Raw genomic sequence first — 13,962 nt, forward strand, 5'->3', positions numbered from 1 at the left:
TTGGTTGTGTAGATTGGATGGGTTGTTTCCGACATCTGGTGAAAAATTCATGTCAACAGCATCTTTAGAAATATATCTACTTAGAAATTGGTGATGTGTTCAATACTTACTTCACCCACTGTATGTAGATTGTATGTCAATAAGGGGATATATTGTTTTTAATCACAACACCACCTGTACTTTAGTTTACGTGTGTGAGAAAACGGGATTATAATCAGCCAAGTGTGATGGTAATGACTATACAAAAACGTTTAGTGCTGTGTATATTGTGCGATACTGTAAAGATCCAAAAATGACTCAGATAAACATGATATATACTGACTCGATTATTAAATTTATTCAAGTTGGAAAATATGGAAGTTTCCATTAGAAGTCAGGGAAATGGTCTTAAATGTGGCCCAGATGACGATGGGCCCTTGACTCACGAAGAGTCGTCCTTCAGCACTCAGGAGAGGAAAAACCCCCAATGGAGGAAACCTCTAGGGAACCATGGCTGAAGGATTGCCCTTCCCTTGGGCTGTGGATTTTTGAGAGCAGAGACCGAGCCCGGAATTCTGCCTCTTGACGCAGCAGGTAAGTCACTTGTCTGTGAATACATCTGACTGCGGAAAGTCTGATATTTGTCATATCCATCGGTGAGAGCAGAGACCGAGCCCGGAATTCTGCCTCTTGACGCAGCAGGTAAGTCACATGTCTGTGAATACATCTGACTGCGGAAAGTCTGATATTTGTCATATCCATCGGTGAGAGCAGAGACAGAGTCCGGAATTCTGCCTCTTGACGCAGCAGGTAATTCACTTGTCTGTGAATACGTCTGACTGCGGAAAGTCTGATATTTGTCATATCCATCGGTGAGAGCAGAGACCGAGCCCGGAATTCTGCCTCTTTATGCAGCAGGAAAGTCACTTGTTTGTGAATACGTCTGACTGCGGAAAGTCTGATATTTGTAATATCCATTGGTGAGAGCAGAGACCGAGCCCGGAATTCTGCCTTTTTATGCAGCAGGAAAGTCACTTGTTTGTGAATACGTCTGACTGCGGAAAGTCTGATATTTGTAATATCCATCGGTGAGAGCAGAGACCGAGCCCGGAATTCTGCCTCTTTATGCAGCAGGAAAGTCACTTGTTTGTGAATACGTCTGACTGCGGAAAGTCTGATATTTGTAATATCCATTGGTGAGAGCAGAAACCGAGCCCGGAATTCTGCCTTTTTATGCAGCAGGAAAGTCACTTGTCTGTGAATACATCTGACTGCGGAAAGTCCAGTAAGTGTCATATCCAGTGGGTGAAAGCAGAGACTGAGCCCAGAATCTGCGTCTTTGTACAGCAGGTAAGTCATTAGTCTTTGAAGATGTCTTACTGAGGAATATCCAGTCCGGCAAGTGTGTTATCCATGGGTGAGAGCAGAAACCGAGCCCGGAAACTGCCTCTTGTTGTTTAATCCCAGGTTGCCTCATCCTTACATGGTAGCCACCATGTAATGCAGTTGGAGCGGTGTTGTTGCCCCCGCTGGATTCCTCATGCATCGTTGGAAGTCAGTGTGACTCCACTCTTGATTTTTCTGCAGAAACATTAATGAATTATGACCAAACATGAAGTAGCAGAATACTACATATAGGAAACACACAATGCACATTTTTTTACACAACATCCCATTAGGAGAATACACAAAATATTACAGCACTAATCTATGCACTTATTACAGAATCCAATTTGATATAAATAACAGTTTATAGCCTACATATCAGATTTTGGGGCTAATCTGTAGGAAATAAAGACTTTTATACTAAACTAATTCTTAAATATAAAAAGCTATTCCCATCTCATCCATTTATGACTTATATACTGATTAGTTTGTAATCATCATCATTAATAAAAAGGAAGTAATAATTCACAAAAGGAATTAGGAACTCATTTTTTACTATATCCATGATAAGCATCAGAACTGATAATGGGACAGGGCGGTGACCGCTAAATCCTATGGTTAAACATGGCCCATCAACCATTTGACAACCGACAATGTTTGGAGAACACGTTTATGCACCTTAAACACCCAGGAATCTCCCACACTTGTTAGGGGCTGTAATAATTCCTCACAAAAGACCCCAGAAGTTTAATCCATGCACTTATTCTCATCACAACGAGACGCATGGTCGGTGGAGAAAAAGACTGGTGAATTTTGGGAAGTGAATGAAATACTGGGATCATTGGTTCATCCACCAATAGTTATTCCACAATTTTTCAAGACAATACTCCCAAAACAACTTCTTCACGTTGGTCTTTATGAGAAGGCTTCCTCATGAATCATGAGCGTCTGAAGAGTAGTGTGTATTTCTGAGGCCTTGCCCCAAATCCCACTCCAGTCCCTGCTGGAGTAAGAGTTGTGGCTTAGCAATCGATACTGTTCATCATGAATTTGATGAGCGTCGGTTGCCCCATCTCCCATTTGCCCACTTTGTTGGAGATGGGCAAATATAGTGTGAGGAACACCAAAAATTGCTAAATTTTAGGGCAGCTTGGACTTGCAACAAAATTTTGCAGGTTTTCAAAAGTTTTTATATCAGAATACTGGTGTAAAAGATTTAAAAAATCAGGCCCCTGAGTCATTTTGAAATAAATCAAAGATGATCTGATAAAATTTGAGCTGAGATATTAAAAACACACTTTTTTTTTCTCCGCAACGCAATGGAGTTTATCTTACCGTCTCGGAAATATCTCATCAGACGTCCAGGTTGTGAGGACTCAGAATCATATATATAAACATATTGATTATCTGATTCTTGAAAAGTAACTCTCTTCCCTTTGTTTTGATTTTTAACTTGATTTCTTCCTTTTAGAATGGATGGAGGTTTCCGTTTGTAATCATCTAAGTCCGGCTTAGTTATGGACTTTTTCAGCTCCAGTCCACAAATCTCAAGTTCTCCTGTAACACAAAATATTGAAATTAAATTTAATAAAATGAAATATGTTATTAAAGATTATTAACATTTACAGATTATTATAACTTATAAATGGTACATTAAACTGAGAAAAGAGGGACCCAATCTCCAGAGAAATGCTCTTTGCTTCAGAAAAAGCATAGCTTGAAGAGGCACTCGCGGACTATAGTGAGACCTGACTGATCCGGCACTGCCAGCCGCCGGCTTCTCCCTTCGGCGCTTCAGTTGATTGACAGGTCTGCCCAAATTAAAGATATGGGAAAAGACCTGTCAGTTATATAGAGCGATACAAGGAAACGCCACCGTAGAGCAGCGCCACATTTGTCAAGACTCTCCCAATGGTTGCTGGCCTGCTCTTCAACATATGTTTTCTACAATCTTGCAGACTTTCAGACATCATATTAGTAGATTTATTATCTTGGCATTAACAGTTTTTATTTATTTATTTTATATATATATATATATATATATATATATATATATATATATATATATATATATATATATATATATATATATATATATATATGTAGTCTTTACATTTATTTCTAATAATAGTTCTGAAACTTACCCTCAGAGGGGGTGACCACATTCCCATTAAGGCTGATGGTGAGTATTGCATCACTGGGTTCAGCCGTGTTGATCTTGGTTTCCTGGAGGACGTCTCCCTCTTCAGCCAAAGGTTCATGATGAACATTCTCATTTGGGAAAGTTATTACGACCTCATGATTTCCTGTAATGGAAAAGATTGAAAATATAATTAATAAAATATATATACTTATTGGTGATTAACACAATATATATGTTATTAGAACTCTCCAGAGGCGTTGCTAGCATCAAAGATCTGGGGCTTCAGCACTGAACGTCTTGCCTGGAGCTTCAGATCTTCTGTGTCTGCCGAAACAATTCAGTCCCATGACAGAGAAAGGAGAAAAAGCTCTGTCCTCTATCACTGCCCATCTCCTAAGTCGCAGACAGCAATAGACCTAAAACATACGAGAAGTCAGCATGCCCAAGCAGGCAGCACAACCACATCATTGCGTTGCACCACCTCTAGATGAGGAGATAAAGGCTGTGGTACCGGGATCAAGATTAGGAGAGTATAATCTTTATGGCTTATATATATATATATATATATATACACAGTATATAGAGAGCTGTGGGACCATCATACAGTATATAGGGAGCCTGTGGAGGAACTGAAGTCATTATTTGGTTTACATAGGTACATTATTAGGTTTGAATGAAGCTTTCAGTGGGAATTATTAATTTTTTAGGGCCATTTTTAGTTAAAGGGGATACTGAAGGGGATATATTACTTGAAGCAGGCCCTTGGAATATTATAACCTTCAAAGGAGCATATCGGGCATTATTACTTGCTAGGTGCACATTGGGAGCTTTACTACTTTCTATTATACACAATTATTTTTAGAGGCCCCCTTCTGCTTGGCACACTGACTTTGAGGCATTAATTAGTGGAAGGGGAATGATAATTTTTGAAGTATTCTGGTTACTATTGCATTCTAAAAGAACAGGGAGGATAATTCTCTGGGGGAGTGTCTGCCTTTATTGGGGGGTAAATTTACCCCCAACCCGTCTTTCCCCATAAATAAGCTTTACCCCGAAAATAAGCTGTAGTGTATTTTTGGAGGCAGACAATAATATAAGACAGTTTCTTATTTCTGGGGATACACAGTATGTATACATCTTCTTTTAAGTGGTAGCCAGATTATATAGGGAGACGTGTTTTGGTGCTCAGGTCCCTGATCTTTTAGAACCATAGCAACATCCCTGTAACCTCCAAAGGGTACATTAAACTATGACATTAGAGGAACCAAGTCTCTAACCAGGTCCGGCGTCAGAACTCGGCACACCCGGGCAAGTGCCGGGGCCCTAGACCGCCGAGGGGGCCCACTCGCAGACGGCAGGGTGGCATACCGCCAATGGCGGCAGGCAACGCGGCCGCTTTGGATCCCATGAGTCAGAGAGGCCAGGTGCCACCCTTCCCGCGGGCCCCCCTCCCCTCTCCCCCGCTGAGGATTGAACTTTCAATTGTATCGGCATCGCAGATGCCGATACAATTGAACGCAATGGGGATAAAGGGAGCGGCGCGCTCTCTCTCATCATTCTCCTGCAGCGTCTGTCTGTGCTCTGCCTCTGACAGCTCAATACAGAGGAGCGTGATGACGTCATTAGTGTGCGCGTCTGTATCCTGAGCTGTAAGAGCGGCAGAACAGTGGACGCTGAGGAGACTGGAGAAGCGGGAGAACGAGGACAAGTGAGTATGTATTATATTAATCTTTGTGGCCAGACGACTATTTAATCATTGTGGCCAGACGAGCTGCATTAAACGATATGGGGGCTGCATAATGCTGCTACATGGGGGCTGCATGATGCTGCCACATGGGGGCTGCATAGTGCTTCCACATGGGGGCTGCATGACGTTGCCATATAGTGACTGCATGATGCTGCCACATGGGGGCTGCATAGTGCTGCCAAATGGGGGCTGCATGATGCTGCCACATGGGGGCTGCATAATGCTGCCACATGGGGGCTGCATGATGATGCCACATGGGGGCTGCATGATGATGCCACATGGGGGCTGCATGATGATGCCACATGGGGGCTTCATGATGCTGCCACATGGGGGCTGCATGATGCTGCCACATGGGGACTACATAATACTATATAGAGGAATATCAAGCTGCATTATATTATGCAGAGCAACATGGGGTGCATTCTATTATATGGAGGAATATTTGGTGCATTATTCTATATGGAGGACTATGGGGGCTACAGAACTCTATAAAAGAATATGCGGGTGCATTATATGGAGTAATATGAGGCTACATTAAATTATGTGGAGCAATAAGGGTGCCTTTTGTTATATGGAGGAATGTGGGGGCTGCATACTTCTATACCCCCAGAGCTGAATGTCCCCTTAACCCAAGTGTTGTATAACCCCAGAGCTCTATGTCCCTTCCACCCCAGTGCTGTATACCCCCCAGAGCTGTATATCCTTCTCCACCCCAGTGCTGTATACCCCCCCAGAGCTGTATATCCTCCTCCACCCCAGTGCTGTATAACCCTCAGAGCTGTATGCCCTTCAATTCAATTGCTGTATGCCCCCTTCCTCAGTAATGTGCATGCTCCCCAGTAATGTGTATGCCCCAGCCTCTCCTGTGATGTATATATCCAGCAGTGTCAGTGAGCTCTATGTGCGGCCGTGTCTGTTAGTGACGGCCACCAATCAGTGCAGCACAGCCACATGCCCTGGAGTTGCTGGATGGGAGACAAGCGGGGGAGGTGAGAGATGCTGCTGCCGGCTTCCCCATATTAATAATATCTCCAATGTGTCTGTGTGTGTATGATGTGTATATCTATGTGTGTCAGTGAATATGACTGTGTATGGATTTGTCTGTTTATATGTATTTTTCTGAATTTGTCTTTAAATATGAGTATGTACATATGCCTGTATGTATGTATATGTGCGTGTCTGTGTGTGGATGGGGCCCACTAATACTCTTTTGCCTGGGGCCCACAAAAACCTGTCTCTAACTACCAATATATTACCTATTCTTTCAGGGACAAGTTCCTATAGGACCTATTTTATTTATATTAGGTTGTTTTTCTAAAATCCCCGAGAACTTACTGTTAGAGGAGGTGACCACTTCCTCACCGGGGCTGATATTATCAGGGGGGCCAGGCACAGAGATCTTGCTGCCTGTGAAGACGTCTCTCTGATCATCCATAGTTCCTTGAGGAGAATCATCAATTGTAATTGATATGTAGTCCTCATGTTTTCCTATAACACAGAACAGTGAAATCAGCATTTCTAAAACAAAAGCTTCCATCGTGTTTCTACCCTATGTCTAAGGATCATTTCCTAACAAGATCTTTTAAGACTATTTTTTTTAATATAATGTTGTTTTTCAATTAAATTCATTTTATATAATGATGAACACCAATCTGAATGTCCTCAGTGTGTACCAACAAAGTTGGATGGCGGTCAGAAGGCGATCAAAATGGCGCGAAAACCAGAGAAGATGGCAAAGGATACGTTTTTTCATATCACATACACTAAACTACAGATGTATCCAGAAGGGATTGATGATATATATTTAGCCGGAGTGTTTCTTTAACAGTTTTATCATCTGTACTTACCATTTAAGTTTGGGTCGCTCTCTCTAATGTCGTCAGCATCCATTTCTGTGTCCTTCATAGTCTTGTTTTTTAGCAGACATCTATAAAATTGTAAAATAAAAGTGAAATTGAAAGGAAGGAAAACGTCTCTATTCTGCAAAATGTAATCATGATACATTTTATCTCGTCAAATCTATAGAACTATCACCAGTCAGTCATTTTGGTGTCCATATCATTCAGCAATATCTTTTAAAGTTGTCCACTACTAGGACAACCCCTTCTGTTTCCACTTGTTTCCCCCAGTTAAAATAAAAAAAACCCTGTACTCACCTCCCGTTTTGGCACCATTCCAGCGCTGTCAGTAACTGCGGTTTGGGGCTCACATGACATTGTGACGTCATAGGCCCCCGTGTCCAATCACCGCCAACTTCTCTCTCCCCACCTTCGGACCAAATTAGTCAATCAACAGGAAGTGACGCTGTGATTGCCACTCACTTCCTGTTGATTCATTTGGTCCAAAGGCGGGGATGGAGAAGCTGGTGGTGATTGGACGAGGGGCTACCATGACATCACAATTTTACGTGAGCCCCGAACCACGATTACTGATAGCGCTGGGACGGTGCCAGAATGGGAGGTGAGTACAGGGTCTTTTATTTTAACTAGGGGAAACAACCCTTTAATAATGTATATGCAAATCTAATATATACAAATCAGTTACTCCCAGGCCACAGCTCCTAAGAGACCTGTGTGAGACACAAGAAGCCATCACTAAAGTACTCCCATTACTGGAGTAACCTGAAGATGTGATATTTCCTCTACAGACTAATGTGTAGCCCATAAATCATTACTTACTATACTTACTTATAGTGAAGGCTACAGATGACAACAATTGATATTGCAAAGACAAAAAGTGCGCCAGCAGCTGGAACAATCCACATGACCTTATCATGAGAGATATTTGGAGAGTTGATGTCATCCACTAAACAGGAAAAAGAAAGGACATAAGTGACCAGATAACCAGAGCTGGAATGTGTTCAGAGCTGGAAAGTAAGTACATGGTACGGGTGGACGGAAGAACCAGATAACACTATAAAAAAGAGGGGGATTTCATTTGGAAACATGATCGTTGATTTTTTTATACCATTTCAGTATATAATGGAGAATACAGAGATCTGTTCTTTTATAAATATATAATAGGGGCTTCCTCTATGTACAGAGAAAAAAGTTTCAGAAAAACTAGATCTCTGTACTAGATTACTGGATGTGAGTCTTTCATCCAGAAATGTCTTCTGGGCACAATTTTACTAATTTTGAATCCGTGTTACCTCCCTGCTCATAGGGATTGCCTGAGATAATAGGTTGGAGCAGGGGTGGACATATCATTGGTGCAACCTCTGTGGCCCAAGAGGTCAGGGGGCCCATTTCTACCACCAAAGCAGGGGAAATTGTGCTTTTTGATGAGCTTTTTGGCTGCAAAGTGCCCCTATATTATTCTTGCCAGGAGCAGACTTATGATTGGTGCCACCTGTTTGGTCGCGCAGGGGGCATAGAGGTAAAAGGGCCCATTTCTACCTTCAAAGCAGGGGAAATTGTGCATTTTATTGAGATTTGTAGCTGCAAAAGGCACATATATTATTTGTGCCAGAGGTGGATATATCATTGATGCAATCTCTGTGGCATCAGGGGGCCCATTTCTACCACCAAAGCAGGGTAAATTGTGCTTTTTGATGAGCTTTTTGGCTGCAAAGTTCCCCTATATTATTCTTGCCAAGAGCAGACTAAAGCCTGCTTTACACGTTGCAATTTCACATACGATATCGTATGCGATTTGCAACGCCCCCATCGTATGTGTGGCACGTTCAATTTGTTGAACGTGCCGCACAAACGATTAACCCCCGTCACACGTACTTACCCGTCCATACGACCTCGATGTGGGCAGCGAAAGTCCACTCCCTGGAGTGGGAGGGACGTTCGGCGTCACATCGACGTCACGCGGCAGCCGGCCAATAGAAGCGGAGGGACGGAGATGAGCGGGACGTAAACATCCCGCCCACCTCTTTCCTTCCGCATTGCCGGCTGGAGCCGCGGGAGGCAGGTAAGATCTGTTCAATATTCCCGGGGTGTCACACACTGCGATGTGTGCTGTCTCGGGAACATTGAACAACCGGACGAGCAATTCTTCAGGATTCAACGATGTGTATGTGATGAACGTTTTAACGTTCAATCGCAATCGCATGTACCTGTCACACACTGCAATGTACCTTACGATGCCGGATGTGCGTCACTTACGACGTGACCCCACCGACACATCGTAAGATATATTGTAGCGTGTAAAGCGGGCTTTATGATTGGTGCCACCTGTGTGGTCGCGCAGGGGGCATAGAGGTAAGAAGGTCCATTTCTACCTTCAAGCAGGGGAAATTGTGCATTTTATTGAGATTTTTAGCTGCAAAAGGCACATATATTGTTTGTGCCAGAGGTGGACATATCATTGGTGCACCCTGTTCGGCCACACAGGGGCCCAAGAGGTAAGAGTGCCAATTTCCACCTATAAAGCATGACGAATTTTGTATTATGATGAGCTTTTGGGATGCAAAGGGCCCATATATTGGTCTTGCACAGGGAACCTCTTCTCTCTGTGTCCATCAATGGCTTGGACTAGATGGGCTCATGTCTTTTGGTCATCCTCACTATATGGCTGCACTCACACGAACATATAACTCGACTGATTTTTTATCGGATAGCCATGAACTAATGTTATACTATGGGACAGTTGTTGACCAGCGTTTTTTTTCTCATACCTATTTAGCATAAGGAAAAAAAAAATCGCAGCGTGCTATGAGTGGCAGCATATATTGGACGGAGCGCCCCCATGAAAGTTTACGGGTGCCTATAAAACATCACACTGTACTTGGATGTCATCCGAGTGCAGTTCAAATTATGTGGACACAGACAAGGGAGAAAACCAAGGGAATCGGATAAAGCGAGAGAATCGGATCTCAGTAAACTGACACGGCTCACACTCTGATTAGAGTTTGAGCCGAATGTGATTATCATATTTAATCCGATTATCGGTTGTGGGACCGCGGCCTAACACTGTTACTTACATCCACATCTCGCGGGTCCTATGCACTTTTCGAAGCGGAGAAAACATTTGTCCATATTATTTTCTTGGCATCCGCGGTTGAGATACACCTCCCTGGTGCCAATGCCTGGTAAATGAAACATCAGTTAGATTGTGAACACTTTCTGTATTATCACACGACTATCAGTGTAATTCTCTGTAGTCTGGAGGAGAATGTCGGATATTCAGAGCCACTAACATATACATTGTACTCGGTACATAACTTCCTAATCCAGACCTCGGACCATTTCCTATATATAATTCTAGGACTGCACAGATTTTATTTATAGTATAATAAAAAAAAAAAATCAAAACTTGGAGAAATTCCCAAATAATCTAAAAATCTACTATTATTTCCCCAAATGTATAGATGAAAGCCCACGTGTGAGCATCCCAGCCACGTGTGACTATTATTCCCACCATCTGATTCTGAGCTACTTACCGCATGTTACTGAGCACGGACCATAGCGCAGGTGTTTTTTGATACCTAGAAAGTAAAAATAGACATTAAAAAAGAACACTACAGACAAATGAGGAGCCATAAGTATTCCTATCTCTTGTGGGCAGCCTTCTGTTACATGTAGTGCTGCCTGTATCCAGGATGAGACACTAGTAATAATCCGCTATGTCTCATCTGTGTGTTATTACACTAAACACTGGGACTCGTCCTATCAGATTACTCATCTGTCCATACTACTCAGCAATAAAGAACTGTCAATTTAATTTTTCCCCCAAAAAATGAATACATATAAAAATAAGCAACTTTATAATATAACTTATTAGCGAAATCTGCTTCTTTCTCCTCTCGAACTGAAATGTCCCCATTACTGAGATAGATGACAGTTAGTGCTCATAAAGTTCTATGGAGATCTGTAATTGACATCTCTGGAGAACTTGCAGCAGAATGTCTGTGTCATCCTCTAGCTCCTCCCCTTTCCAAAGAATCTTAAAAGCACCAACTGTTATCTCCTATCTCAGTAACAGGAAAATCTGTCTTCACTAAAGACAGATTTTATACATTTTCACCATGAATTGAGAGTGAAAGATTAATTCAGGTGGAGGAAAAAAAGGACATTTCCTCGATAAGTGTCTTATTTTCATGTGTCTTATTGATTTCTGAAATTAAAATTAAAACAATGGATACTATTTGACCCCCTCGATGTAATATCATGTACATACAGGTGATTGCAGTGATGATCGCGTGTGCAGAGGGTTTTGGAGCCGAGCTTTCTCCACACGAGACAGATATGGGCTATATTAAAGAAAATAGAAAAAAAGGCTCAAAAAATAAAACTGGCTTTCGTATGGAAAGTTGAGGTATATCTGTCCTGCACTTACCGGCATGGATCCTGTTCTGCGCTCCTGAATGGTTCCTGCGGTGACCGATGGGAGCAGGTTCCACGAGTGCTAATAGCACAATCAATAATAGAAATAGCCTAAACAGCATTTTAGCCTAGAGGAAAATCGCTTACAGTGTCGCACACAGTGAGCCTCTCCAGACAAAGAACCTCTCTGCAAGATTCCTCATTATATCCACAGATTCCGTGACATCACAATCGGCTGCACGAGTGATGTCACAATTGGGGCTCAACCACTAACAGAGCCGGCCTTACACTGAATGGCGCCCTGTGTAAAGTTTCTCCTTCCAAACTGAAATTTCCTCATTACTGAGATAGATGACAGTTGGTGCTCATAAAGTTCTATGGAGAACTGTAACTGGCATCTCAAGAGAATTTGCAGCAGAATGTCGTCTAGCTGCTCCCCTTTCCATAGAATCTTAAAATCACCAACTATTATCTCCTATCTCAGTAACAGGAAAATCTGTCTTTACTGAAGACAGATTTTATACATTTTAACCATGAATTGAGACTGAAAGATCAATTCAGGAAGAGAAAAAAAGCAGATTTTCCTGATACAAAGTTTCTTATTTTCATGTGTCCTATTGATTTCTGAAATTAAAATTTAAATAACGGATACTGTGTAGCCCCTCGGTGCAATATCATGTACATATAAGTGATTGCAGGGGTGATTGCGTGTGGAGAGGGTTCTAGAGCTGAGCTTTCTCCGCACGTGACAGATACGGGCTATATAAGATAGCCGTCATCTGTCTCTAACAACCACAGCCTGAGATGGCTGGCAACCATTTAAATGTCAATCTCTGACAGACAGCATTATTTAAATGGAAGATGCTCACGCTAACCGGCTCCCAAAGGCCCCCGAGACGCCATCGCAGGACACCGATAAGTTACTATGGCAGCCGGGGGCCTTCAGCAGGCCGGTCCTGTTTGAAGCTCTTCTATATGCTACACTACAACTTGTCTCACAAATAACAAGCCCAGATACGGCTACGTGGATGGAAAAATAAAAAAATGTTTGGCTCTTGGAAGAATAGGAATAGAAAAAAGGCTCAAAAATTAAAACTGGCTTTCGTAGGGAAAGTTGGGGTATATCTGTCCTGTACTTACCGACATGGATCCTGTTCTGCGCTCCAGAATGGTTCCTGCGGTGACCGATGGGAGCAGGTTCCACGAGTGCTAATAGCACAATCAATAATAGAAATAGCCTAAACAGCATTTTAGCCTAGAGGAAAATCGCTTACAGTGTCGCACACAGTGAGCCTCTCCAGACAAAGAACCTCTCTGCAAGATTCCTCATTATATCCACAGATTCCGAGACATCACAATCGGCTGCACGAGTGATGTCACAATTGGGGCTCAACCACTAACAGAGCCGGCCTTACACTGGAATGATGCCCTGTGTGAAGTTGCCACCATTCCAGTTTTTTCCAAAGGATACATGCACAGGCAGACAAACTAGCTTTAACACCCTAAAAATATTGATTTAGGTTTCTTTCCTTTTTATGAAGTTTTTTTCCCCATAAAACAGCATTTCATGCCCACTGTGCATCTGCATTATTTTATTGTGCATTTTTTCTCTATAGGAGATTATTGGGAGCATTTAAAAATGCAAGATAAATTATAAATTGCGTTGTTTTTTTTAAGCGAAGAATCAAAGCATTTCTGTACTATAAAAGAAATGCTGCTATAAGTCTACATCTAGTGGAAAAATGCTGAAAAATGCAATAATCAGAAAAGACTATTATTACATAGTTTGGTGCAGATAACGTGCTAATAAAAAGCAACAGAAAAAAAAAAAGTAGAATTTACACTACACTAAAGCTGCCCATACAGTTTTGATAGTTGTCAGTCAACTGCTTAAAGGGAATCTGTCAGCAGGTGTTTTTGCTATGTACTCTGAAGACAGCATGCTGCAAGGGTTACAACATAGAACTCAGGGATGTCTGTGTTGTTTTCCTGGAATGTTTGTTTAGGCGCTCAGGACTTATTGCTCAGAATAAAAAGTTACATTGAAGGCAGTCAGGCACGCCCCCTCCTGTGATTGAGCATTGACAGTGAGGTGCCAATCTCTATAGAGAGCCTGGTGCGGGCGAGGGCAGCTCTCAGCTCTGCTGCATCTAAAAACTCTGATTGTGTCAGAACAGCTGCACCCAGTAATCTAAGTGATACATTGTTGGATTCAGGGTCTCTTTGCCTACATCATCTCAGATGAGGTAGGAAAAACATGCTAATATATTTCCTTTTAGGTTTATTAAACACTTCAGAGATTGGTGATTATAGAGAATGAATTAATTTCTCACAGGATGAGCAGATGAAACTTGAACAGTTAATCACAAGATTAATGTGCTAAACTGTATCTATGTACCTTCTCACTCGACAACTGACTACCTTTGTCGGAG

The 13,962-nt window shown here is 42.1% G+C and overlaps 1 protein-coding gene across 1 annotated transcript; it reads right to left on the minus strand.

Moving 5' to 3' along the window:
• Positions 1-500: 500 nt before the first annotated feature.
• Positions 501-11,690, minus strand: LOC142245303 (uncharacterized). The gene is made up of 9 exons (XM_075317916.1): positions 11,544-11,690; positions 10,648-10,692; positions 10,189-10,293; positions 7,943-8,060; positions 7,103-7,182; positions 6,591-6,743; positions 3,510-3,671; positions 2,701-2,922; positions 501-1,560 (listed from the first exon to the last, which is right to left on the minus strand). The coding sequence occupies exons 1-9, from the start codon at positions 11,650-11,652 to the stop codon at positions 1,535-1,537; spliced, it is 1,020 nt and encodes a 339-aa protein (XP_075174031.1). The 5' UTR covers positions 11,653-11,690; the 3' UTR covers positions 501-1,534.
• Positions 11,691-13,962: the final 2,272 nt, after the last annotated feature.

This window comes from Anomaloglossus baeobatrachus, chromosome 7, assembly GCF_048569485.1.
Source record: "Anomaloglossus baeobatrachus isolate aAnoBae1 chromosome 7, aAnoBae1.hap1, whole genome shotgun sequence".
NCBI classification, from domain to species: Eukaryota; Metazoa; Chordata; class Amphibia; order Anura; family Aromobatidae; genus Anomaloglossus; species Anomaloglossus baeobatrachus.

What these genes read in the sequence shown, in the direction of transcription:
- LOC142245303 (XM_075317916.1), bottom strand. Translation starts at nt 11,652, where the DNA reads ATGCTGTTTAGGCTATTTCTATTATTGATTGTGCTATTAGCACTCGTG. An exon ending in AGTGGTCACCTCCTCTAACA is followed by an intron (nt 3,672 to 6,590) that starts GTAAGTTCTCGG and finishes TTTCCATTACAG; the next exon opens with GAAATCATGAGGTCGTAATA. An exon ending in TGTGGTCACCCCCTCTGAGG is followed by an intron (nt 2,923 to 3,509) that starts GTAAGTTTCAGA and finishes TTTGTGTTACAG; the next exon opens with GAGAACTTGAGATTTGTGGA.